Here is a 24,119-nt window from a genome sequence, read left to right as displayed (position 1 = left end):
GCTCTGTCCCCAAAGAAATTACCTTCCTTTCCCCATTTCCTTGTTTCCCCGCCGCAGGATGCACAGGGACCGCTGAAGGGCAAACATTCAGTGACCACAAGCACAGTGAGGGCTGCTCACCCACCTCCTTGGCCTCCCACAGCTGCTTTGGCAGTGGCTTGGGGACGTTTAGCAGATTCTCTTCTTTCAATGAACCAGGGAAAGACATCACTAAAGTGGGGGAAGCACAGTCATTGCGTTAGACGGCAGCCATCACAACATGGGCCGAAGAAATGATCTTCGAGAGAAAACCATGATTTAGTTCACAAATATTCATTGTTGTTCTCAGAGAGACCGGAAGACAAGGGAAGGGCCAGCCCTCAGGAATTAGGGGACCCGATGCCCGGCTGGGGGTTCAACATCAGAGACACTGGTGACTGCTCAAACTGCATATGCAGTTAGGGTTTGGTGGCCACGTGCGCTCCACTTTGACTGTCATGTCATGACTGTCTGTTTTAGCCCCACACAGGAGACCCACGGGTAACAAACCCCAAAAAGAAGTCACTTAAAACAGGGATCAGCCCAGTCGGTGTGGCTCAGTGGTTGAGCACTGACCTATGAACCAGGAGGTCACAATTCATTCCTGGTCAGGGCACATGTCTGGGTTGTGGGCTGGATCCCCAGTAGGGGGCGTGCAGGAGGCAGCCGATCAATGATTCTCTCTCATCATTGATGTTTCTCTCTCTCTCCCTCCCCCTTCCTCTCTGAAATACATATATTAAAAAAAAATAGGGACCAAAATTTCAGAGTCAATTCTGAGAAAAAGATCTGAAAAATGAAAGAAAAATTCTACAATAAGTTTATTTTATCTTATTTTTACTAACACTCAGGATCTGATTGCATTGGTGACCTCTCAGAATGAGTTAAGGAGAGTGGGGGTGCTGTAACAGAGCCCCATGCGGTGCCTTTACAGTCAACCTCACACCGTCAGGACAGCGCTGTTCCTACTCAGATACCCAGGCTTATCAGCAGTCCCAGGTCTCTCTCTTAACCAGGATACTCAAGCCACTCTCTTCTGAAGAACTCATTTTATCCACATCCTTGTTTGATTTTCTTTTCTTCAAATGCTACCTAGTCTGACCCCTTAATATGAACGGCTTCGGAAACGTGAAGTCCACAAGGGCAGGGCCTTGATTCTATTCAGCAACGTTTCGGCACAGGGAGTGCTGGAAACAGTGCCAGCTCAACCCCGGCTCGGCAGCTGACTCGCAAACTGGGCGGCAGGAATAATAGGTTTGAGAGCCTTTATAAAGCAATACAAGGAGACACTTGAGAATAAACAATCGCTCTCTGCGGCACTGATGGATGACAGGAAAAGTTTCAAGGGCTGAGTGAGGCGGCTTCATGCCTCAAGGTTACTGCTCATAAGAGATCGGTCACAGGAATATGGCTGGGGAGACGCGAAGGCCTTAAAGAGGACTGCTTCCTTAAGAGAACTTCACTGATTTGGTCTTCATTTCCAAGTTTTATTGAGAATTCCTCAAATGATCCACTGGGGGGATGAAAAGAAGCTTGAAGCCAATTATTTATTTGTCCTAGTGGACGTTTACTGATGTTTCAACTTTTCATGAGGTTATTCACGGCCTAAAATGGCTTGCCCGGAAAAGGACTCGATAGGATGATGGTAGAGAATTGTGCCTCTCATGCGAGATGCGCCTCATATAGCATACTCCCGTGAGTCGTTATCTCTGCAATTTATTGTAAACCTAATTTAGTTGTTCACTGTCAGATTGCGAAAATTAAATTTCAGATGATGAAGATTTAGGGAAAAGAAAAAAGCGTCTGGCACTGAATGAATAAACGAACTGTGTCAGATCCTCACTTATCACTGGCTTTGAGCGACATTTCAGTAAATCTCCAATATCACTGTGATCGGTTTTCTAAATCTCAGTATCTCCTGCAATCTCATTTTGCAATCAATTTGCATTTTCCTCGACTGCTTATTTACATGTGTCAATCACAGAGTCTCAAAACTTTCTAAATGGGCAGAGACAGGCAGCTGAGGAGGGAGGAATACTGGAATAACTAATGGTGTTAGCGACCAATTCATTAATATTTTCTTTTTCCTTAAAGATTTCTTATTGATTTTTAGAGAGAGAGAAAGGGAGAGGAAGGGAGAAACATCGATGTGAGAATGAAACATCAATCAGCTGCCTCAGGCACACCCACTACTGGGAATCCAGCCCGCAACACGGGCATGTGCCCTGATCCGGAATAGCACCGGCAACCTCTAGGTACAGGGGGAGATGCCCAACCAACTGAGCCACACTGGCCAGGGCGACCAAGTATTTCATATTTTCATGTGATGACAACTTCTGCTTCCCTGCACACCCCTGTGACTGGGATTATGGGGAATCAGATGACGCAATCTCACCATTCGCTTCCTTTCTCATGGCCTTGGCCACGGGTAGCCCTAATTTAATAGAGCATCTCAGACAACTAAACTCATTTGTAGTTGTCAGCATTTTGGGAAGTTCTGAAACATGAGCATCAAGTAGTTCACATGTTGAAAGGAGGTCATGTCAACTACCGTCAGCATCCCGCCCAGCCCAGTGGCAAGACCAATCCGTACCTTCCCCATGTCCATTGTTCTCACCATCACAGAAACCTAGGGGGAAAGAAAACAAATACTTTTATGTGGCGCTTTCCTTTTCCTTTATTCATGAATTTGTCACTCTTTCTGATTTGAAATTGAATTTTTAAAATTCTATCCATTTTGGTACACTGGTTGAGGTCCAGCTAAGATACATTGGCCTTGATGCTAAAATTAAGACAGATACGGTTAATTTAAGCCTAAAGTTGGTTCCTATCTACTTTCCTTCTTCTTTAAAATTATCTCACTCTTAAACTGTCCTGAGGGAACAATTTTCAAAATCTGAGAACCTCTATTCAGCTTACAAAATAAAGAAATTTGGATCGAAACCTCTTCCAAATGCATCGCCCACTATGTCAGGCAGTAATTGCTTCACACTCACCACGCGGGCCCAGCGGAACAAACGGAAGTTCCATGCTGTATGTAGTTATGCAAATATTTCTTGCAAAGAGTCAAGTTATTTAAAAAAATAATTTATCTAAAGTCTCAGTCAACTTAAATAGGGGATGTGATAGCTATTCACAGAAATTTAAAAATTTGACTTTGAACACATTCTAACCGAATAAAGTACTTTTTATAACATTTAGGTTCTTTTCTTTTTAAATACATGTTTTTTTTTTCTTTTTAAAGAAAGAGTGAAAGGGAGAGGGAGAGAAACATAGAAAGATCAATGAGAGAATGTCGATTGCCTGCCTCCTGCATGCCCACCACTGGTGATCAAAACCACAACCCAGGCACGTGCCATGACCGGGAACTGAATCGGCGACCTCTTGGTGCATGGATCAATGCTCAACCAGTGAGCCGCACCGACTGGGCTGAATAAAATATTTTTAACCCATAAAATACACTGTTAATGACAAGTATAGTATATCTAATTGCTCTGGGCTAAAACCAAAGACTGTGCCAAGTAGGTAAGATTATTATTCTCTTTAGAGACATCAATTATACCAAGTGAGTTTTCAATATAAAATCAGGAGAAATTTTAAAGTTCCAAGCCTTTAAATATAGGCTTACTTACTTAAAGTTTCAATATGTTTTTGGATAAACTTAATCTGTAAGTTAACCAGATTAGTCTATAAACTAAATATCTAACAATCATTCACTCAACATATATTAAGTTCCTACTAAATGCTAGATGTGGCAGGTGACAGAGTGTAGGGGTGAAGACAGAACATGGATACAAATTCTACAGTACAGCGAGAAGATACCCAATTTTAGTGGAGGCTGGGTGCCTGGCCAGCATCATGAGTCCCCAGGAGCAGGAAGAGGTCGATAAATTGAGCACATTCATAAAGACAGAATTTTTTTCAGGCTGATGGAAACAGAATCTAAGTCAGTGATTTAAAACTTTATGCTAATGCACATAAAGACCACTTGGGTAAGCTTTTTAAAATGCAGATTCATGAGCTCAACCCTCAAAGCTTTTTGCCTCAGAAGGTGTAAGAATGGGCCCAGGAATCTACATTTTAAAATCACCCCAGAGGACCCTCCTCAGACAGTCCTAGCCGATGAGAGACTTGGGCTAGGCCAGTGGTCGGCAAACTGCGGCTCTTTGGCCCCTTGAATGTGGCTCTTCCACAAAATACCGACTTCTGTGCATGGGCCACGAAGCTTCAATCGCACTGTATGTGCGCGCCCACATGTGGTATTTTGTGGAAGAGCCACACTCAAGGGGCCAAAGAGCCGCATGTGGCTCGCGAGCCACAGTTTGCCAACCACGGGGCTAGGATATCGCTTCACTGTGAGTGAACACAGCTGAAGAAAGGGGATGTGAACACAAGAATGTTCGGAAATGAGGTGCAGAGGCAAAGGGCCTGGCTCTGCAGTCAGCACTGTTACAAGGAGAGAGGAGTTTCTGACTCACATTTTGGGGCCCCCGTATTGCCAAGGGCAGGGAACGTGACTATTCTGACGGCCCGATCACAAATAAAAAGCCTCGTGTTGTACAGCAGACCAGCATTGCTTATTTCTCATCAAGAAACCCATCACTCGGGGTCTAATGAACAAGGCTGACCGGTCCCTGCAACATGAGGACTCAACCTTGTGAAACTTCCTGAGTGGGGAGCAGACATTCCACACAACAGGCCATCAGTGTCACCGCCTCTCTGTCAGACTGGAACCCAGGAAGGCTTCACGGAGGAGGTGGCACCTGAGTTAGACACTGAGGGTAACACGAGGATGATAGTAACAGCTGCTAACAGTACTGTCCGCTATGTGCTGGGCCTTTACACAGGTGACCTCATGCCATCCTCACAGCAACTCTATGCGGCAAGTGCTAACCCTCCAGGTCGCTCTGCTAAGTAAGTTCGGGACTAGGACTCTGGCCTGTGCGCCTTCAGAATGTCCACCGTGCTGTGCCTGAGGGATTAGACATGGGAGTAAGGTGGGAAGGGATGCGCCCTGTGAAGACAGGCGGAGGAGGGGAGATGAGGCTTCGCTGAGAGAGGAGTAAGTCGGCAAGAGGCAGGACATACTGCGTCTCCGCTAGAGCAGTGACGCGATTCAACTACGCTTTCGAGAGATGGTTCTGACAGCTCAGTGTGAGAAGGGCTGAAAGGCAGGGAGACCAGGTGGAAACCAAATAGAACGGTCCAGGCTGAAGGCAGGAAGTGGGGACAGAAAGGAGAGGGCAGGTGGAGGCACCACAGGGGTAGACTGAGTGCGACTTGGCTGCTGAATGGTGACAGGGGCGGGACTGAGGATATTAAAGACACCACCAGGTTTGAGTGTAGGTGACCAGAAAGATGGAGGTGGCAGCAGCAAGCTCACATGTGACCAAAATATGCAAGCCAGGACTTCTACTGCTGAATGAAGAATATCATAGGACACAACCATAAACAAAGGGCTACCGAGAAAAGGAACAGGTTGCGATGGGCTGTCTGCACAGAGAGGACACTCACGCGCATCGGCCCAGCGGGGATGGCACAGCAGGGACCGAGGCTGCATCTGTGACCCAGGAAACGTCCTGGGTCAGAGCCACGTGGTGACCTCCTCAGTGTCACCGAGCCCATGTCCCCTCTCCCGGCTCAAGCCTGACTCCCAGCACAGTCTTGATTCACCGAGTAGAGGAGCAGTGAGAGGTGGATGCTCTAACCAGAGGGGGTCCTTTAAGAAGCCGCTGGGGCCTCAGCCTCCTCATTCTGGGCCCTCCTGCCCTCGAGGGGACGCTTTTTGCCCCCTCTATGACCTGGGATGCTTGCCCTCTGTTGAGTGAGACTCCCTCCACGTTCTGCTTTTGGGGGGTCTCTGTCTAAACTCAGCTAGTGAAGACAATGAATGGACTCCGGCACCCTCTCCCTCCCGTCAGCACAGGCTCACTTCCTTCAGGGTTATTTGCATTTAAAACTTTTCCTTAACTATGCAGGTCAAAGCACATCGCCTGTTGAAGGCCACTGACATCTGGGCCTCTACCGGACCCAGAGGAGCTCAGGCCTGCGGCCCCCGAGTTGGCCGTGCTCAGCTTCTAGAGCTCTGGGTGCAGAAGACAAGCACCTTCCACGCACCAGCCTCAGCTCTAGGACTCACTGCAAGGACGCGGACCACCCTGCCTCCTTCCCAGGCCGGCTGTGAGCCCAGCAGAGTGAGGGGACCGTCCTAGGCTCTGGGACAGGGCATGTCAGAGAGCCCGTAACTTTCCCCGTGTGCACGCGGGTGAAATAACTGAACGGCACAGGCTGCCAGGGAAAGGGTCAACATTTCCTTTTAGAGATTCTGGCTAATTAAACGAGAGGATATAAAAATCTTATTTGATTGAGTGAAAGTCTATTGTTGCCATTTATATCAACTGCTAATCACTTACGTGTAACTGTCATGACACTCAATCACCATCAGGAAAATCACTACACACGTATCAGAGCAATGGCTTTGTTTTCTTGGGACACAAACCGCTCGTTAATGCATCCAAGTTTCTTGCTCACGGAGTTAAGCAGATGCTCCTTTTTCGTCCACTCACAACAACAACGAGTGGGAACACTGACCGGAGCTCCATCATTATGCTCAGGAAAGGTCCCCAGGGGCAGAGCAGTTACTGTTGCTTCTGCTACGAAGCCCGATTCTGGGCTCCATTACATTTTCCCATCACTTGCTTAATCTTTATTTGGTTGGTCCTATAATAAGAAATACCTTTTTGCAAAGCTAGTCGATATTTTTAAAATCCAAGAGGAAAAGAAAATGAAAAACTTTAATGAATTACAGGGGGAAAATGCATGAAACGATTTAAAATAGCTCCCACCAGCAAATAGAATTCTCCAGAAATAATTCCCATCCTTGGAGACTTGACTAATATTTTAAACACACTGGCTTTCCCATGTAAACACGTCCATATTTGGATGTGTTTCTGGGTTCTGTGATACTCGCAGAAGCAGCCACGCGGTTCAAGCTGGAGGGCAGCCCGCCCTCCGGGCTGTCAGATACGTGGCCCAACAATGTTTAACTGCTGAGGTGACAAGGAGCGCCCCCTGATTCTCAAGTCACCCCAGAAAGCCGGCTCTGGGATGTCTTTCTCTGCTCGTCCTGTCTGCCGGGATCAACACTTACATTCTTCTGCCTTCTCATCCATCCTCTCACCGTCCGACACTTCTCACCTCTTCCCGCTGAAGCCGCATCACTCTTAGCACAAACACTTCGCTCAATCGATCACTTTCTTTAGTTATTTTCTTTTCTCTTTGCACGCAGCCTCACAAGGTCCTACTTAAATTACCTATGATTTCCTGTCCTCTCTAGGCCTTAGCCCTTTCTGGAGTAAACTCTGCCAGAAGAAATGGCAGAGGCAGAAATCAGCTTTGCGTTTGGGGTCCCAGATAAAAACCCATCGGCCTGGCTCCCTCCCAGTCCAGGGAGACTAAGATCCTGCTGCCGTCACAGGGCCCCACTGATCGCCTGCTCTGCCTCTGCTGGGCTTTGTTTATACCTTCCCATCTCTACCCATCCTGAGCTCTCCTCCCCTCCTTCCTCCCCTCCCCCACTCCCCAGGGACCGGCTTCTCTAACCCACACCCGAGTCTGACATAACCGCCAGCTCTCGGCTGGATGGCCTCCACCGATTCAAAAAGATCCTACACTTTACAAGCAATAACGGTTTAGTCACCTCTGATTGCACCAGGGAACAATTATTACTAAGGCCTATCCTACTATGTGCAAGAAAATAGGCCAGCCATGCTCTCCTCGGAAGGAACAGACCATTTAGGCTTTAAATTGTCTAAAAAGAACCCAGAAAAGCTTGACTAAAGATTTGCCTGTTTCAAGACCAAACACGTAGTCCTTCCCATTTGTGGACAGGAGTCGACCCGGAGTGCTGACTGGCATACGAATGGACAGTCAGAGCCATTGTTCCTACCAGATTCTAACCCCAGGGAGGCAGGCTGGCCTGTGTCTCAGCGAGCCAGACTGCTGCGTGTGCAGGCTGATGCTAGCGAGTGCTCTGCACAGGTAGCCACTGTGGTTTCCCCGCACTTCCCAGAACCGAGGGCTCCTCCGGCCAGGCACAGTGCTGCAGGTAAGACCATCAAGACGCTGACTTCAGGAAATCGACTCTGAGCACAGGAGTGACACAGGTGCCGAGAGAGCCACCTGCACGCAGGAGCGTTGGGGCGCTAGGACATGGATAGTTCTGGCGGACAGGAAGGCCAAGGATGGCCCCACAGAAATGATGACAAAGCAGAGGGTGTTGAGCAGGTAGGTCAGGAGTGAGTTATGGGAGGAAGAGATGAGAACAGAATGAAACATTAGCAGAACCCAGCGTGGTCCTCACGGCTGACTTGGGGAGTGAGAACGGGGGTGGGGGGGGGCAGGTCCTGGAGCTCCCGTCATTCCAGACTGGGACTGGGACTCTCCTGGAGGGAGGGGGCACGGAGGACTGTACGCAGGAGACTATGATCAGATGTGAGTTCACTCTGGAAGCAGATGGCATGAGAAGGCTTTCCCCACTCCTGTCACTCCGGCTCTCTCCCCCACTTCACTCACTCTGGCCAAGGGAGGCAGGACAATGGTCTACCTGGCAAAATGGGGAACTGAGCAGGCGACGCCCAGCCCCAGTCCAGCCCCTCTCCTCCTCGGGGCCTTCTCTGCTGGCCTGCCCTTCAGTCTGACCCCACCCTCTCGTGGCACTCGGCTGGGCCAGCGCTGCGGGGCAGTGGGCCTCGTTCTGGGGTTCAGTCGTAATGGGCATGGACCCACAGAGAGAATCCGCGTCCTCTTGTCACTAATAAAGACATTTAGCTTCATCTGTCACTTCTGGTTTTATTTCTCTGTTTGCTCAGATCTTAGGTGAGAAAAGAGGACCTTCAGATAAATCATATAAAACTGGATGAGAGTATATAGGCCTGGAAGTGAGGAGACCGGTTAGAAAGCTAGGATGGGTCCACATGAGAATGATGAGTGTGGAAGGGAAGACAGGAAACGGAGGGCCCAGAGGTGCCGAGGGGGAGAAGCTGCTGTGAGAGAGGCAGCAACCAAGCAGGTGACCTGTAAGCGCCACTCACCCACGGGGCACACACACCGTCCCCGTGCTCCTTCTCTGGAGACCACGGGCGGGGAGGGCACGCGCCAGGCAAGATGCCACAGGACAGGCAGAAGCAGGGCCGTGAGTCTTACCCATGTATGCGGCCGGCCAGGCCGACTGGGCCCCTCCTCCATAGGGGTCCTGGGGCTTGGTGCTTAGAGCACTCGTGTGAAGCGCAGAATCAGAATTGGTCCTGAGGGGGGAGGAGAGAGTCTGGCTGAAAATCGATTTTTCCTTCGTGACAATGCAATAGTCTTCGCTGAACATTACCAGCGGGAGAGAAGTCAGGAAGATTACTTACGATGATCCATGCAATGAGGGGTCTGGACCTACCTAAGTCCCTTACATCAGTAACAGCCGCTGAAGGTCACCCACACCCCCCATGACTGTCACCTGTGCTCGCAGAGCTTTACACCTTGAAGCTGCAGGCACAGCTTAATGATCTGTTTCAACGAGGCCTGGGGTGCATGGCTTCCTCCAAGACCTGCCCATCCTTCCTTCACTAAGGAACTCCTGTCTGAAGGCTCACCTATGGCAGCGGTTCTCAGACCCTTTTGGGGACCGTACAAGTCGAGGGGGTTGCAGTTCATGCTAAAATGATCTTTGCCCCTTCGCTCGTTCTGGTGAGCACAGTGGAGGGTGACAGAAGCCGCGTGACATGTGAAGTCACCGCAGGCTGAACGCATCAGCAGAGAACCCAGCTACTGTCAGAGATTCGTCAAAGGGATAACGATGCCACTCTTCTCAATACACTTTTTTGTTTTGGAAAATGTCATTTTGTTTCTTAAAGAAATATTTACGTTAACATGCGTGGGTTTATTATTTTTATTTTGCTATTTTCAAATTCATGACTAAATAACATTTAAAAATCTCTCATTTTAATTTCTAGTGTCAACAGACAAATCCCAATAGATACACTGACACAGACATATACTCCGTGGCTTCTAAGGTAAAGGACAAAAAACTCAGGAACTGCTGATCTAGAGCGTATTTCTGGAATTCCGCAGACAGCTCCAACTTCTACACAGCCTCGATGCTAGGAGATGACTGTTGTCTCATGCAGGGCCACGCTGTCTGCCATAAAAAGAACTTGTGGGCCTCAAATCAGCCTAAAATGCTTCTCTGTGGCCTCACTGCACGTGGCCATGTGTCCAGACCAGGGAGAGGCAGTTCAGACCTTGCGTGGTGCAACAGGAAGAGCATGGACGCTGGGGCCAGAGGGACCTGGGTTCAGATCCGGCTCCTTTAGAGTCACAGAGACTCAACAGAGAATATCAGATGCAGAGACTACTGGCAAATTTTGTGTTTGTCTGTTTTGAAGATCTAATTGGCTTTATTAAGTGATTCATGAACCGGGCAGCATACCCTCTAGCAGCTAGAGGGGGCCCCCTGGGAAAATGTGAATGCAGGTTGGTATTAGATGATATTAATGAGTTATTGTTCATTTGTTAAGTGAAATAATGAAACTGCGGTTACGTTTTGTTTGGTTTAAAAGGTTCTTACCAGCCTTGTACTGTTAGATATATTTATAGTAAAAGATTATATCTAGCCAGCTGTGAGATGGGGTGGAAGTTACATAAGAAATGGCAGAATGCTAAGGACTGAAGCTAAAAGATGAGCACAAGGGACTTCTTATAACTCTTTTCCCTTTGTGTATGTTCCCTTTGTGTAAAAGTTTGCACTATAAAAAGTTTTGGGTTTTTTTTAAATCCCAGTTTCATCACATATTAGCTAAGTGGCCTTGGACAAGTCATTAATCTCTTAGAACAGAAAAAACAAAACACACAAAACCTCATTCTTATAGGACGTTATCAGGATTGGCTAAAGACTTACACAGAACAGTGACTACGGGAGCCTGGCCCGAAGGGTCCTAACAGTAGCTGACGCTTACTGAACACATACTCCTCCCGTGTATTATCTTACTTAAGCTTCATAACCATCCCTTACTGTAGGTACTATTATCTCCCTTTCCCAAATGAGAAAACTGAGCACAGAGTTAAAGAACTTGTTCAAGGTCACATAGAAAGAGGCAAACCCTGTAATCCAAGCATGTCAAACTCGTAGCCCGCGGGCCGCATGCCTTGTTTGTTTGGTCTGTTAGCCTTTGAGTTTGACATGCTTGCTGTAGTCTCACCCCAGACCTCATGTTCTTAAACTGTATTATTCTGTGGACATTCAATAAATGGTGAGGGGTTTGAGGTTTGTTTTCTTAACACTTTATACAAACATGAGTATGAACAGACTGGCTACTAGGCACTATATAAAGAGCATCAGGGCAATCAAATGGGTTGGTTTCTTCCCAAGTTCTTTCTACTAGGAAGCGAGCATGTACCTGTTAAGTGCAGCTGTCAGCCTGAACTCAGGATGCTTTTCTTCCTTCCAAGGACGCTGCTGCCTTTAAAAACCAGAATAAGATAAAAAGAAAAGGAGTTCAATCCACAAGAAGCAAAGCAGAGACTCAGACCTGGGCCTGAGAACCGACCTTTCCACTCGCCTAGCTGCGCAACCTGAGGAAGTCCCTGCAAAATGCTCGTGCTGCTCATCACGATGAAAATGAGGTCAGACTGAATGATCTCTCTGGCTCCTAGGATTTCTGATTTCTGTGATAAAACTGCCCCCAATCCGTGAGAATGGGATTAGCTAGCTGGGCACAGAGTTTAAAAAGGTGTGGGGCAAACAAACGCCTTTGAAAACCTTTTTTAAAGATATTGTTTTATTGCTTTCAGAGACGAAGGGAGAGGGAGAGGAAGATAGAAACATCAATGATGAGAGAGAATCATTGATTGGAGCCTCCTTCACACCTCCTACTAGGGATCGAGCCCACAGCCCGGGCATGTGCCCTGACCAGGAATCGAACCGTGATCTCCTGGTTCATAGGCTGGTGCTCAACCACTGAGCCACGCTGGCCAGGCATGAATACCTTTTGAAATAGTTCAAATCTATGATCAATTCCTCTCTAGGGGACATGAGACCTTCCTCCAGCTGTGTAAAAACTCACCCCTCATCACATACCCCGTGTGTGTGTAGGGGGTGCTGTGCAAGCCTGCATGCAAAAACTGTGCATTCCATACAGATAGCCATAAAGAGAAATAAAACTGTTTCAGTTACTCAGTTTATGAAAATATTTATCTACTCCTAGTGCTTGGAAAGCATAAGACATTTTTTTTCCTTGGATGTACATTTTAAAATATCAGTTTGGAGTTTATCTTTTCATGATTTTAAAATATTGTATTTGGACCTAAGATTCTTGAGGGTAGCTGAAAACCTTCCTGGGTGGGGTCAGCTGTTGCCCACCTTCATACAGACCTTTCCCAGGTCCTGCCTACATGGTCCATGCAGTAAGTGCTGGTTAGTATGTGCCAGAGAATGGACGGAGAGACCTCAGCCCAGAGAACTAAATGTCTTCAACATGTACATTTCACATGCCTCCTGAATCTGACATGATCTGAAAATGATACCATACATACAGTGGATGTAGCAGGGATTTTTTGTGTGTTTTTTAAAATATATTTTTATTGATTTCAGAGAAGAAGGAAGAGAGAGAAATAGAAACATCAGTGATGAGAATCACTGAACAGCTGCCTCCTGCACGCCCCACACTGGGGAAGGTAGCAGTTTTTCCAGTTAATTTCACGTTCTGTTACTCTCTATACTAAAGAGTACTCTTTCTTCTTTTTTGGTATATACCCTCTGCATACCAAAATATTGCAAGAGCCCCTAAATCAAATCCACTGTGCAAATTCCCTTCAGAAGCTTCCTGAAGCTGATGTTCCTTATGTAGCTTCCTAAGCACCGAGGACAGGCGTTTACTTGTCCATTTCTTGAACCTTCTATTTATATATATAAAAGGCTGATATGCAAAGTGTCTCCCCGGGAGTTCAACCAACAGTTCTATCGATCACTATGACGTGCGCTGACCATCAGGGGATGGCGCAGAATATGGTGGGCGACCAGCGGCAGGGCGCTGAGGGAGCGAGGGAAGGAGGCGGTGGGAGTTGAGGGGGAAACCTGATCGGCCCTGATTGCCAGCCAGGCCGAGGGACCCTACCCGTGCACGAATTTCGTGCACCGGGCCTCTAGTATAAGAATAATAAGTCAGAGTGTTCTATTGGCAAATGTATTCCAAATGTGTTTCTATTTTGTTTTAAAAGTGAAGATCTAGCTGTATTTAAATAACTTGTCATTTCAGACTTTCATATCAGCCTATGATTATACATGAAAATACTTAAGTTTTATAAGAGCGAACAAGATTCTGTTTTATATTAGAAATTTCTAGAACAGCACTCAGGGTAGATAAAATAAAACGAAAGTTTCCAAAATGAACACATGCCCATCTTATCTTTAAAACAGGGTTTGCTTACCTTGGCCAACTCTCGTCCAGGGGCTGCGAGGAGTAACTGGCTCCAAAAGTGCTACCGTCAAAGTAGGCTTTTTAATTAAGGAAAAATAAACTTAATGCAAAGGTGGAGCAGAAACAAGGCCGGGAGTGATGGAGAGGCACACCTCGGAGGTCCAGGTCCGGGCCTTATCTCCCGTCTCCACCCACCGGCTCTTCCTCCGGTTCTCTTATCACTGCCCTGGAGCGTCCACACCTAACCAGGGCCATCTTCGTGTGATTCACGTGGGTGTTTCTTGTTTTTTATGTCTGCAGGAGCTTCTGTTTTTAAGAACTCTCTCTAACCCCACCCAAACCTGGTCGGACTGTCGTTGTGCGCAGGCCTCCCTGCCCCGCGGGAAGGACCCAGGCCAGTCTTCCCAGCCAGGTGCCTGACGCTCCTGGAAACAGCGAATGATTCAGGGATGAGCTTGTGACACAAACAGGACCAAAGAGTGCTTCGAGGGGAAGAAAAAGGGGCTCCCCCCAACTGAGGGGGTGAAAGCCTGTCTACATATGACAGAGACAGTCTCAATGCTGCTGCATGAATCCCTGGGTCTCGCCTTTGGGTGACATAAGCCGATATATTTCCTTTTTCCAGTCACGGAAGATTCCTGTTACTAATAAGCATTAGCCTGTGGAGAGATGCGAACTTCCTTATGTGGTCAGGGACTCCGCTCCACAGATTCTGTTCTTCCGCGGGCCTCCCACGCCTGGAGCATGCACCAGGCGTGTGGAGAAGCCAGCACGCCCCTGCACCAGGCACCCGAGTGCAGTCGAGAAATTTTGGTGAATTTAGTAACTACACCCAAAGAATAGTCTTCTAAAACATGCTTAATTGTATCACCCTCCTGCTAAAAAACCCTCAATGATTCTCTATAAGAGAAGCCATCATGCCCGGCCAGTGTGGCTCAATGGTTGAGTGTCAACCTACGAACCAGGAGATCATGGTTCGATTCCCAGTCAGGGCACATGCTCGGGTTGTGGGCTCCATCCCCAGTGGGGGGCGTGCAGGAGGCAGCCAATCCATGATTCTCTCTCATCATTGATGTTTCTCTCTCTCTCTCCTTCTCCCTTCCTCTCTGAAATCAATAAAAAAATATATGTATTTTAAAAACAAAGAAGCCATCATGCTGGATTCAGGAGGAAATGGGACCCTTGATGGAGAAGAGAGTGACACCCGGGTGAGGCTGGGCCCCCAGGGAAGTGTGGGCACTGAGCTAATGAACTAACGACGCGGTGTGAAATGTTCCTCTTGCCAGGAGAAACGTTAGGATCACAAGTTCTACTTCCTGTGTATTGGCTTTGTCTTGTCTAGTTATCTCATTGCTTCATCTGAATTGAGTCAATAAAAGCAAACAGGTTTTCCAAGAGAGACATTTCTTCAACATTAACTATTAGGCTTAATGATACGAAGGACAGATTAGAAGAGACCATAGGAGACAGAAGAGGAAACGGTGGTAAAGAAATAAGAAGGCCCGCCCAAGCCAGTTTGGCTCAGTGGCTAGAGCGTCGGTCCTCAGACTGAAGGGTCCTGGGTTCAATTCCTGTTGGACGCATGTGCCTCGGTTGCAGGCTCGATCCCCACTCCATGCAGGAGGCAACCAATCAATGTCTGTCTGTCTGTCTGTCTGTCTCTCTCTCTCTCCTTCCTTCTACTCTAAGAATCAATGTAAACGTACTCTCAGGTGAGGATTAAAGTCGGAGAAAGATAAGTATCACATGATCTCACTCATATGTGGAATATAATGAACAACAGAAACTGATGAACTAAAATAGATCCAGAGACATACAAGCATTGAACAGACCGTCCAACCTCAGGGGGAAAGGAGAAGGGGGTAATAGGGGGAAAGTGGGGAGGAAGGGGAGAGATCAACCAAAGGACTTGTATGCATGCATATAAGCAAACCCCATGGACACAGTCAGTGGGGGGCGAGGGGGGGTGAGGGCATGTGAGGGGGGGGAGGAACAAGTGGAGAGAGGTCAACGGGGGGGAAAAGATTCATATGTAATACTTTAAACAATAAAGAATTATAAAAAAGGCCCTAACCGGTTTGGCTCAGTGGATAGAGCGTCGGCCTGCGGACTGAAGGGTCCCAGGTTTGATTCCGGTCAAGGGCATATACCTTGGTCGCGGGCACATCCCCAGTAGGAGGTGTGCGGGAGGCAGCTGATCGATGTTTCTAACTCTCTATCTCTCCCTTCCTCTCTGTAAAAAATCAATAAAAAATATGTTTAAAAAAAAGAATTATAAAATAAAATAAATTAAATTAAAAAAAGTGAAAAGAAAGTAATAATTAAAAAAAAAGAAAAGAAATGAGACGACCCTCAGAGATGGAGCCGATCAGCATTTTAGTCGGCAGAACCATTAGGCAGCAGCTTCTGAATCTATAACCTGAGCTTATCTTTCTCTTTCCTTTAGAATCTGGTGACTAATTTCACGAAGCAGAAGCTCACCACCTCTCAGCACCTGCCACCCCTGAAGTCACTGAGTCCGCTTATCCAGTCCTGGAAATACGATTAGGCCGCAGTGGTGACAGTAACACCACGATCAACCCCGGGTTACCCCAACGTGGTGGTCTAGTTAGCATCTTGGCCTTTCTGATGCTCATGTGATGGTCTATCGTGCTTACTGGAGGGCACCATCCACCTGGGTGCTCCAGTTGGGAACCCCGGGGCCCCCGAATCCGTTCTCTCTCCCCTGTCTCAGCAGTCCTGTAGGGGAAAGTCCCTCTATGTTCCAGCCTCAATCCATCCACAGGGGACTCCTACTCCTTCCCCCTGGGGGCGTGTTAGAGGGAAAGTTCTTACTCACTCTTCCCCAAAGGAAGGGGAGTAGCTCTTCTGTTGATAAGAGAAGACATCTGTTGGCGTTGGCACGTGGGTGGGGCCACCGAGCCACAGACGCTCCAAACAAGCCCCACCCTGCCTCTCAGCGGGCCTGCCCGTGGCTGGTGCACAGAGCAGCGTTCTCCTTTTGGCTTCCTGTTTCCATGTGGCGAGTGCACCTGGGGCGGCTCAGGAAGTGCCGTCGGAGGCAGCGGGGTGCCGTTTTCTCTCCTACCCTGACACGCTGTTCTACCAGGGGCGAGTCTGGGGCAGGCCTGTGACCTCCATCCAGCTGGTGGGATGGGAACTTGGAGTCTGCGTAATCCAACCCCTCCCCCCGCCCCCCACCACGATGATTCCAGGGGCAGGTTTAATATACAAAACTGGTCACAACCGGGGTCCTTCCTAATTTCCCCACCCACGTGCTCACCATCACTCTACCTCCTCTTGTCCTGTTCCCTCCAACGCTGACTTGCAGGACACATCTGAGAGTCAAATCTTTTAGAGTCTTTGCCTACACGAGACCATCGTCCTGTTTCTCTTAGCGTGCGAGTGACAAACAGGTGGCACGTCGAATATGGAAATCTGAATACTTCTGCCCTTAAATCTCTAAAAACCAGCATTTCCTTGTCCTCTGAGATGAAAATCTCTAGTGAGTGTGAGGAAAAAATTGGGTTTTGTAATCAAATAAATTTTGGAAACCCTGTGTTAAAGATAAGAATTAAAAAAAAGTTTTAATTGATTTGAGAGAGAGGAAGGGATTGGGATAGAGGTAGAAACATTGATGAGAAAGAACCATCCATCGCTACCAGCCTGCAACCCACGTATATGCCGTGACCGGGAATCAAACCGGTGACCTCCTGGTTCATGGGCTGACACTCAACCATTGAGCCACGCCAGCTGGGCAAAGAGGTTTAACTGGCGGGTTTCTAGAGCCCTCCTACTAACTGAGGAAGAGCACAGTGTTTCTCAAATGTAACAGACCACGCACTTCAAAGAAACAGTGTTCTATAAACCAACATCCTAAAATTTTCATCTCATTGTATGATAAGAACCAAAGCAAGGCCCATCCCACAGAGGAGAGCCAGGTGTGAAGGCATCTCTTCCCGGTGTTCACACTAGTTAAGATGCAGGACGTTCTCAAACCTCCTCGGGAATATAAATCAGAAATGCTCTAAACATTTGCTTTACTCTCTTTCTAAAAACACATTTATTTATTTATTGCTAATCATCACAGGAGTATATTTTTCCATTGATTTTCAGGGAGAGTAGAAGAGAGGGAAAGACAGAGAGAAACATTAATGTGAGAGAAACACATCCATTGGCTGCCTTCTGCACGCGCCCCGACCAGGGCCCGGGCAGGGGAGGAGCCTGCAACCCAGATACGAGCCCTTGTCAGGAATCAAACCCAGGACCTTTTGGTCTACAGGCTGATGCTCTGTCCACTGAGCTGAACCAGTTAGGGCAGACACATCCTTTTAGAGGAAGACAGTTTCTATAATTCATCGTGTTTCCCTTCTTTTTTAGTGTATTACCCACAGGTCTGAGATACTATTATATCTGCCGTAAATGTATGTTAATAGTTCAGATATTCAACAAGGTGGCATCTGGGATACGAATTTGCTGCCCTGAGGACTGAGGAGTGAGGGGCTGCCAGAGACGAGCAGCTGCAGAGGGAGGAGAGCTCGTGGTTCCGAGTTCTGACAACAGGACTCGCCAGGGACCAGGCAGTGCCTCTCTCCTGCCATGAGTGTGGCCCCGGCCAGAAGCCTGCTGGGCAGTGCCCTGGTCTTTGCTTGTAGTGCCCACCCATGCCAACAGCCGGGCTCAGGCACCAGCCTCCTCTGCGAGGACGGTCGCCCACTGCAGGAGGGATCTCCCTGGGCCAGAGCTCTGCTGGTATGGCTGCCCACGCTGGGAGGAAGCTGGGATATTTGTTAAACAATGTTCGTTTCATTTAAGATCACTGTATCAGAGCACTGAACTGCTGTCTGGGCCAGTTTGCCTGTTCTAGAATAGCACCCAGCCAAGAAACAGCTGTGACAAGAGAATTCTGAATACAACTTTTCTTTTTGTCCTAACAAGGATTCAAACCACTGTTAATACTTTCAAATGATAAAACTTCACTAAGGAGGTAATAGACAATTGTCAATGGCAACCATTTTAAGCAAATACTTTTTTTTGTTAGTTCTCACCAAGGATATTTTTCCCATTGTTTTTTAGAGTGAGTGGAAAGGGAGAAGGAAAGGAGCGCAACGGGGGCGGGGGGGGGGGGGGGCGACACTGATGTGAGAGAAATCGATTGGTTGCCTCCCACATGGGGGATCAAACCTGCAACCCAAGTACCTTGACTGGAAACCGAACTCAAGACCCTTCGGTGTGAGCAACACCGGCCAGGGCAGCAAATTCTGTCACAACCAAATGATTGCAGCCCATGAAAGGAAAGGTGGAACCACAGCCCTCTCCTTCCGGGTTCTCCTGAATATATTAATATCTTCGCATAAGATCATTTCACTTTTGTATTTAACTGGAGCTCATAGTCCCACGATTCCTCAAAAGAGACTCACTGTTCACTAATGGGCCAGGCCCATGTTTAAAGAACATTTTTTGGCCCTAGATGGTGTGGCTCAGTGGATAGAGCATCAGCCTGCGGATTGAAGGGTCCCGGGTTCGATTCTGGTCAAGGGCACATGCCCAGGTTGCAGGCTCAATCCCCAGTAGGGGGCGTGCAGGAGGCAGCCGATGAATGATTCTCTCTCGTTGATGTTTCAATCTCTCTCTCCCTCTCCCTTCCTCTCTGAAATCAATACAAATATACATATATTTTTAAAAGAACACTCTTTGACTCAGCTGTCCAGTCCCAGGACCCCAGGTAGGTGCTTAAGAAGAGAATCTAGAGACATCGCATGATCTGTGGATCAGACTTGTACTGTTTGCTGAACAACTTTCACTTATCTGTGTATGAACTGGGTTTCTGCCTTTCCTTCCCCGAGGAATTCATCTGCTCTCACAGTGACACACATATAGGGCCAAGTCATATCCTGTGCTATTTCCCCTGAAAAGAGACAAAGTCTCCTGAACACACAGAGCAGCCCCCGCTTCCGGGACTCTGCACAAGCCATCCCTCTCCGGGAACATTCCCTTCCAGCTCTTTTCCTCTCTCTCTGTCACTTACGACCATTTGAAATTATTTCCTTAGCCAGGTAACTGCCATAAGCGTCTATGACCCAAGCAGCAGACCTTTTTAAATTAAATTCAAAATATCGTGGCAGTTAACTGGTTAATCCTTTGTTTGCCTGTCTGCTGTCTGTCATCTCCCACAGGACAGTACACCCGAGAAGGCAGGGACACTGTCTATTCACCACTGAGTCCCGTGCTTAGAACAGTGCCTCGCACAGAGAAGCAGCTCTGTAACTACCTGTCGGATACATGAACACATTATCCTCTTACTTCTTTTTTATCCTTCAAGCCTCAGACTTTCCTCCAGGATGCCTTCTCCATCCCCCCAAGACTGGTTCAGGCTGCCCCCACGATCTCGCACAGCCCGAGCTGCCTCATTCTAGCTCACCGCACTGTGCTGTGACCACGTCCTTGCCTAGCCGCCTCTCGCACTGAACTATCAGCAACTTGAGGGTAGGGACCATATTAGTTTTTATTTTTATTTTAATCCTCACCCGAGGATATTTTTCCATTGATTTTTAGAGAGAGTGGAAGAGAGAGGGAAAGACAGAGAGGGAAACATCAATGTGAGAGAAACACATCAATTGGTTGCCTCCCACATGCCCCCAACTGGGGCCCCGGCCAGAGAGGAGCCTATAACTGAGGTATGTGCCCTTGACCAGAATCAAATCTGGGACCCTTCGGTCCGTAGGCCGGACGCTCTATCCACTGAGCCAAACTGGTTAGGGAGGACCATAGTATTTTTTACATATCAGCAATGTCTACAATGGTGCCTGACACTAGCATATACTTAAATCAATGGGTGAATGAACATTCCTCTCTGTGGCTTTTCGTCAACCCCCTCCTCTTCTAAGTTATTCCTTTGGTTGTAATAGCTGTGAGCATATGTATATATTTAGACTATACTTGCTGCAAAAAGGATCTGAGATAACTACACACCCGCACACACACTCAGGATATTTAGAGAGAGCATCTACATAGAAAGAGGAAATTGAGAAATCAGAAAAAGATATATTGTTAAATCAAGCGAAGAAACACTCAAAGGCTTTTGCTTGAAAATTCCAAGTGATCTGGACAATGGTTTGACATACTGCTCCACCCACACCTGCGTGAATTAGCTGAAGAACTGCCTCAATTCTCCTTTCCCTCCTGCATTCATGTAAAACTTATTACACATTCCAGAAAGGGATTCTCAACATCAGCTGTCATCTTCACTTTCCCTAATAATGGCCACATACCATACAAAACTAGGAGTCAGGCCTGAGCCGGTTTAGTTCAGTGGATAGAGCACCGGCCTGTGGACCAAAGGGTCCTAGGTTCGATTCCTGTCAAGGGCACGTGCCTTGGTTGTGGGCTCCACCCCGGCCCGGGCCCTGGTCGGGGCGCATGCAGGTGGCAACCAATCAATATGTTCCTCTGGCATTGATGTTTCTCTCTGTCTTTCCTTCTCTCTTCCACTCTCTCTCAAAAATCAATGGAAAAATACCCTTGGGTGGGGATTAAAAAATAAATAAAATAACGCCTTTAAAAAACAACAAAAAAACAAAAGTAGGAGTCAGAGTATCTCAGTGGACCAAATGCCGGGCATGTCCGTGGGGGCAGGAGAGACGGGAGCAGTAACTGTTCCCTGGGGAACATCCTTTGCTCTGAATAGATGGAAACTGCCAGGAGCCTGAGGACAAGGAAAGCAGCCTGTGCACCTGCAACTCCCCGACAGGGCCTGCCCGGCGTCTGGTCCCGGTCATGATCGAGTGGACGCGTGTGGCACAGGGAGGGGCCCAGGCTGGGAGTCAGCTTGACCTGGGCTATATCCGGGCCCCTCCAACCTCAGCAGTGGAATCTTAGGCCAGTAACTCTGGCATCCAGTTTCCTGAGTGGAAAATGGGGGTTAAAAAACAAACCACTCAGTAAGTCCTGAGGACTAAATGACATATGAACTGCCCAGCACAGTGCCTGGCATGGGTAGGTGCTCAGCACACGAGTGCCCTTCCCCCCACTTCCTGGCTTTTAGGCTTCTGAAGCCAATTCTACCATCACTGCCAGGAATTCGGCTCTGCAGTCAGACTGACCCCGCCTCTGTGCCTTCCTCTACCTCCGTGTGAGGAGTGAAGGGAGAGCAGGGCCCCCCTGGCATGCTCGTTCTATGTCCTGGCCCACAAAGTCCAGCTCGGCTCTGTGCCCCCGGAGCCCTCCGCCCAATGCTGGCCGCCCATCGGCACGCCAGCTCCAGCCCCTGCTAAGGACCGGTCAAATAAAACTGTCAGGTGAGATCACAGCCTCTTTAGTCCTCCTTAACAGCCTAGGACAGTGGTCGGCAAACTGCGGCTCGCGAGCCACATGTGGCTCTTTGGCCCCTTGAGTGTGGCTCTTCCACAAAATACCGACTTCTACGCATGGGCCACGAAGTTTCAATCGCACTGTACATGCGCGCCCGCATGTGGTATTTTGTGGAAAAGCCACACTCAGGGGCCAAAGAGCTGCATGTGGCTCGCGAGCTGCAGTTTGCCGACCACTGGCCTAGGAGTGTGCATCACCGTATAGGAATTTTCCTAAATACCGGCTATCTATTTCAGCTGTTCTTTACTGAATTTGAAAGTCCATAAATAGAAAAGCCTATGCAATTTGTCTGTAAATTCTAACAGCAGGTCAACATAAAGAAAACTAAATCACACGTCTGTGTATCTGTTTCAGCGAGATAACTGAATCAGATTCTCTCAAAGCTGGTTCAGTCAGGTTTAACTCTGACGTTACTCATTTCTTAAGAAAATGCAGAGAAAGCCTTGCAATGGGGCTGCATTACATGCTGCTTATGTCCAGTTAGTTACTCCATGAAACGGAACCTTAGTGATGATTTGGTAAACACCTATAACAATCTTCCCAATGGCGGCAGAGGTGTTTCCAGGTTCCAAGTTACTTACTTTCATTGCCTCCATTCATCAGATAAAACGAAGATTTTTGAGGCCAAAGAGGAACTGCAGGGAAGATAAATCCTGAAAACCTCCCAAACATTTCAAAATGTATACGCTCCTTAGACAGTGAGAAAGGATATTTGCCGCCCAGGCTTGTCTCCAGGCCGTCGGTGGAGGGGGTGGAAGCGGGTCCTCGACGGCCTCTCCACCAGCCCGTGGTGGCGGGTGCCCCGCACGCTATCAGCTTGATGAAAGGACGGCTGCAAAGAGAAGGGGAGAAGGTTGGCCTGTGACCATGAAACTGCCACTCCCTCCCAGGAACAACAACGAGTAACAAAACAAAGGGAAAGAGTGCTTTTATAATTTTACTCTATGACTTTACCTGAGTCAAGGTAAAGAAAATAACGTAGCACACGAAGCTGTTTCTATATAGTTGCAGAATAAGTAAAAGTAGTCTTGTCCGGACAGCATGGCTCAACAGTTGAGCATTGACCTATGAACCAGAAGGTCACAGTTCGGTTCCCGGTCAGGGCACATACCCGGTAGCGGGCTTGATCCCCAGTGTGGGGTGTGCAGGAGGCAGCTGATCAATGATATTCCCTCATCATTGATGTTTCTCTCTCTCTAACCATTTCCCTTCCTCTCTGTAATGAATAAAAACATATTTTAAAAAATAATCTTTAGTGCATGAAGATAGAGCTGAAAAAATAATATGTTAATACTAGAGGCCTGGTGCACGAATTTGTGCACAGGTGGGGTCCCTTGGCCTGGCCGGCGATTGGGGAGATTGGGGCTGATTGGAGCATATCAGGACTGGCTGGCTGGGTAATGGACCATGGGAGGTTGGCCGGTTGCGGGAGGTTGGCTCTGGGAGTGCACTGACCACCAGGGGGAAGCTCCTGTGTTGAGTGTCTGCCCCCTAGCGGCCAGTGCGTCATCATACCAACCAGTCAACCGGTTGCAATGGTCGCTTTGGCTTTTATATATATAGATACGTTGTCACAGTCAGGAGGTGGAGAATCAGGGGACTATGGGTTCATACATCAAATCCCAGAACCGAAGAATTACACCTGAAATGTGACAAATGTGAAATTTAAGACAGAAATAAGCTGGATACCTGCAGTATCCAGTGCCCAGAAATACAGATACAGTAACAGAAATAAAATGGGCCCGGCTGGAGCGGCTCAATGGACTGAGCATTGTCCTGTGCACCTAAAGGTCGCAGGTTTGATTCCTGCTCAGGGCACATTGCTGGGTTGCAGGTTTAATTACCGGTCAAGATGGAAGGCAACCAATAGATGTTTCTCTCTCACATCGATGTGTGTGTGTGTGTGTCTGTGTGTGTACCTTCCTCTCTCTAAGCATGTCCTTAGAGGGAAAATAAATAAATAAATAAAATGGAACAGCTAGAGAGTGGGGACTATTTATTCTGCACAGTGACTTTATAATTTTGATTGAATTGACAACATTAAAAATTCGGACTTAGGAGCTTCTAGGGGAAGATCAGAACACCTTGGCCACACGGATCCCACGTGGCAATAATGGGCTGGAACAGAGTGGCTGTTCTCTGTGGGCAGGAAGACCACTCTTGTGCTTTACTGACTTGTTGTGTTAGATATTTGAGTTTGTAGCTTTGGGTAAGAAGAGGAAAAAGAATACTATCTAAATACAAGTGGAAAACTTGTAACTCATGATT

General features: G+C 47.8%; 1 protein-coding gene across 4 annotated transcripts in view; it reads right to left on the bottom strand.

Moving 5' to 3' along the window:
• Nucleotides 1-24,119, bottom strand: part of CRTC3 (CREB regulated transcription coactivator 3) — a 97,080-nt gene that overhangs the window by 17,576 nt on the left and 55,385 nt on the right. For 3 of the 4 annotated variants that reach the window (XM_036355580.1, XM_036355581.1, XM_036355583.1), the window contains 6 exons: nt 22,564-22,683; nt 13,492-13,553; nt 11,463-11,525; nt 9,223-9,323; nt 2,612-2,647; nt 23-210 (listed from right to left, as the gene is read on the bottom strand). In XM_036355580.1, the coding sequence (XP_036211473.1) occupies nt 23-210; nt 2,612-2,647; nt 9,223-9,323; nt 11,463-11,525; nt 13,492-13,553; nt 22,564-22,683 (570 nt within the window). The remainder of the gene's footprint in view (nt 1-22; nt 211-2,611; nt 2,648-9,222; nt 9,324-11,462; nt 11,526-13,491; nt 13,554-22,563; nt 22,684-24,119) is intronic. The other variant, XM_036355582.1, reaches the window with a different exon arrangement.

This window comes from Myotis myotis, unplaced genomic scaffold (genome assembly GCF_014108235.1).
Source record: "Myotis myotis isolate mMyoMyo1 unplaced genomic scaffold, mMyoMyo1.p scaffold_m19_p_23, whole genome shotgun sequence".
In the NCBI taxonomy this organism is placed as follows: Eukaryota; Metazoa; Chordata; class Mammalia; order Chiroptera; family Vespertilionidae; genus Myotis; species Myotis myotis.
Note: the sequence above shows the minus strand (reverse complement) of the source record. Positions and strands in the feature narration are given on the sequence as shown.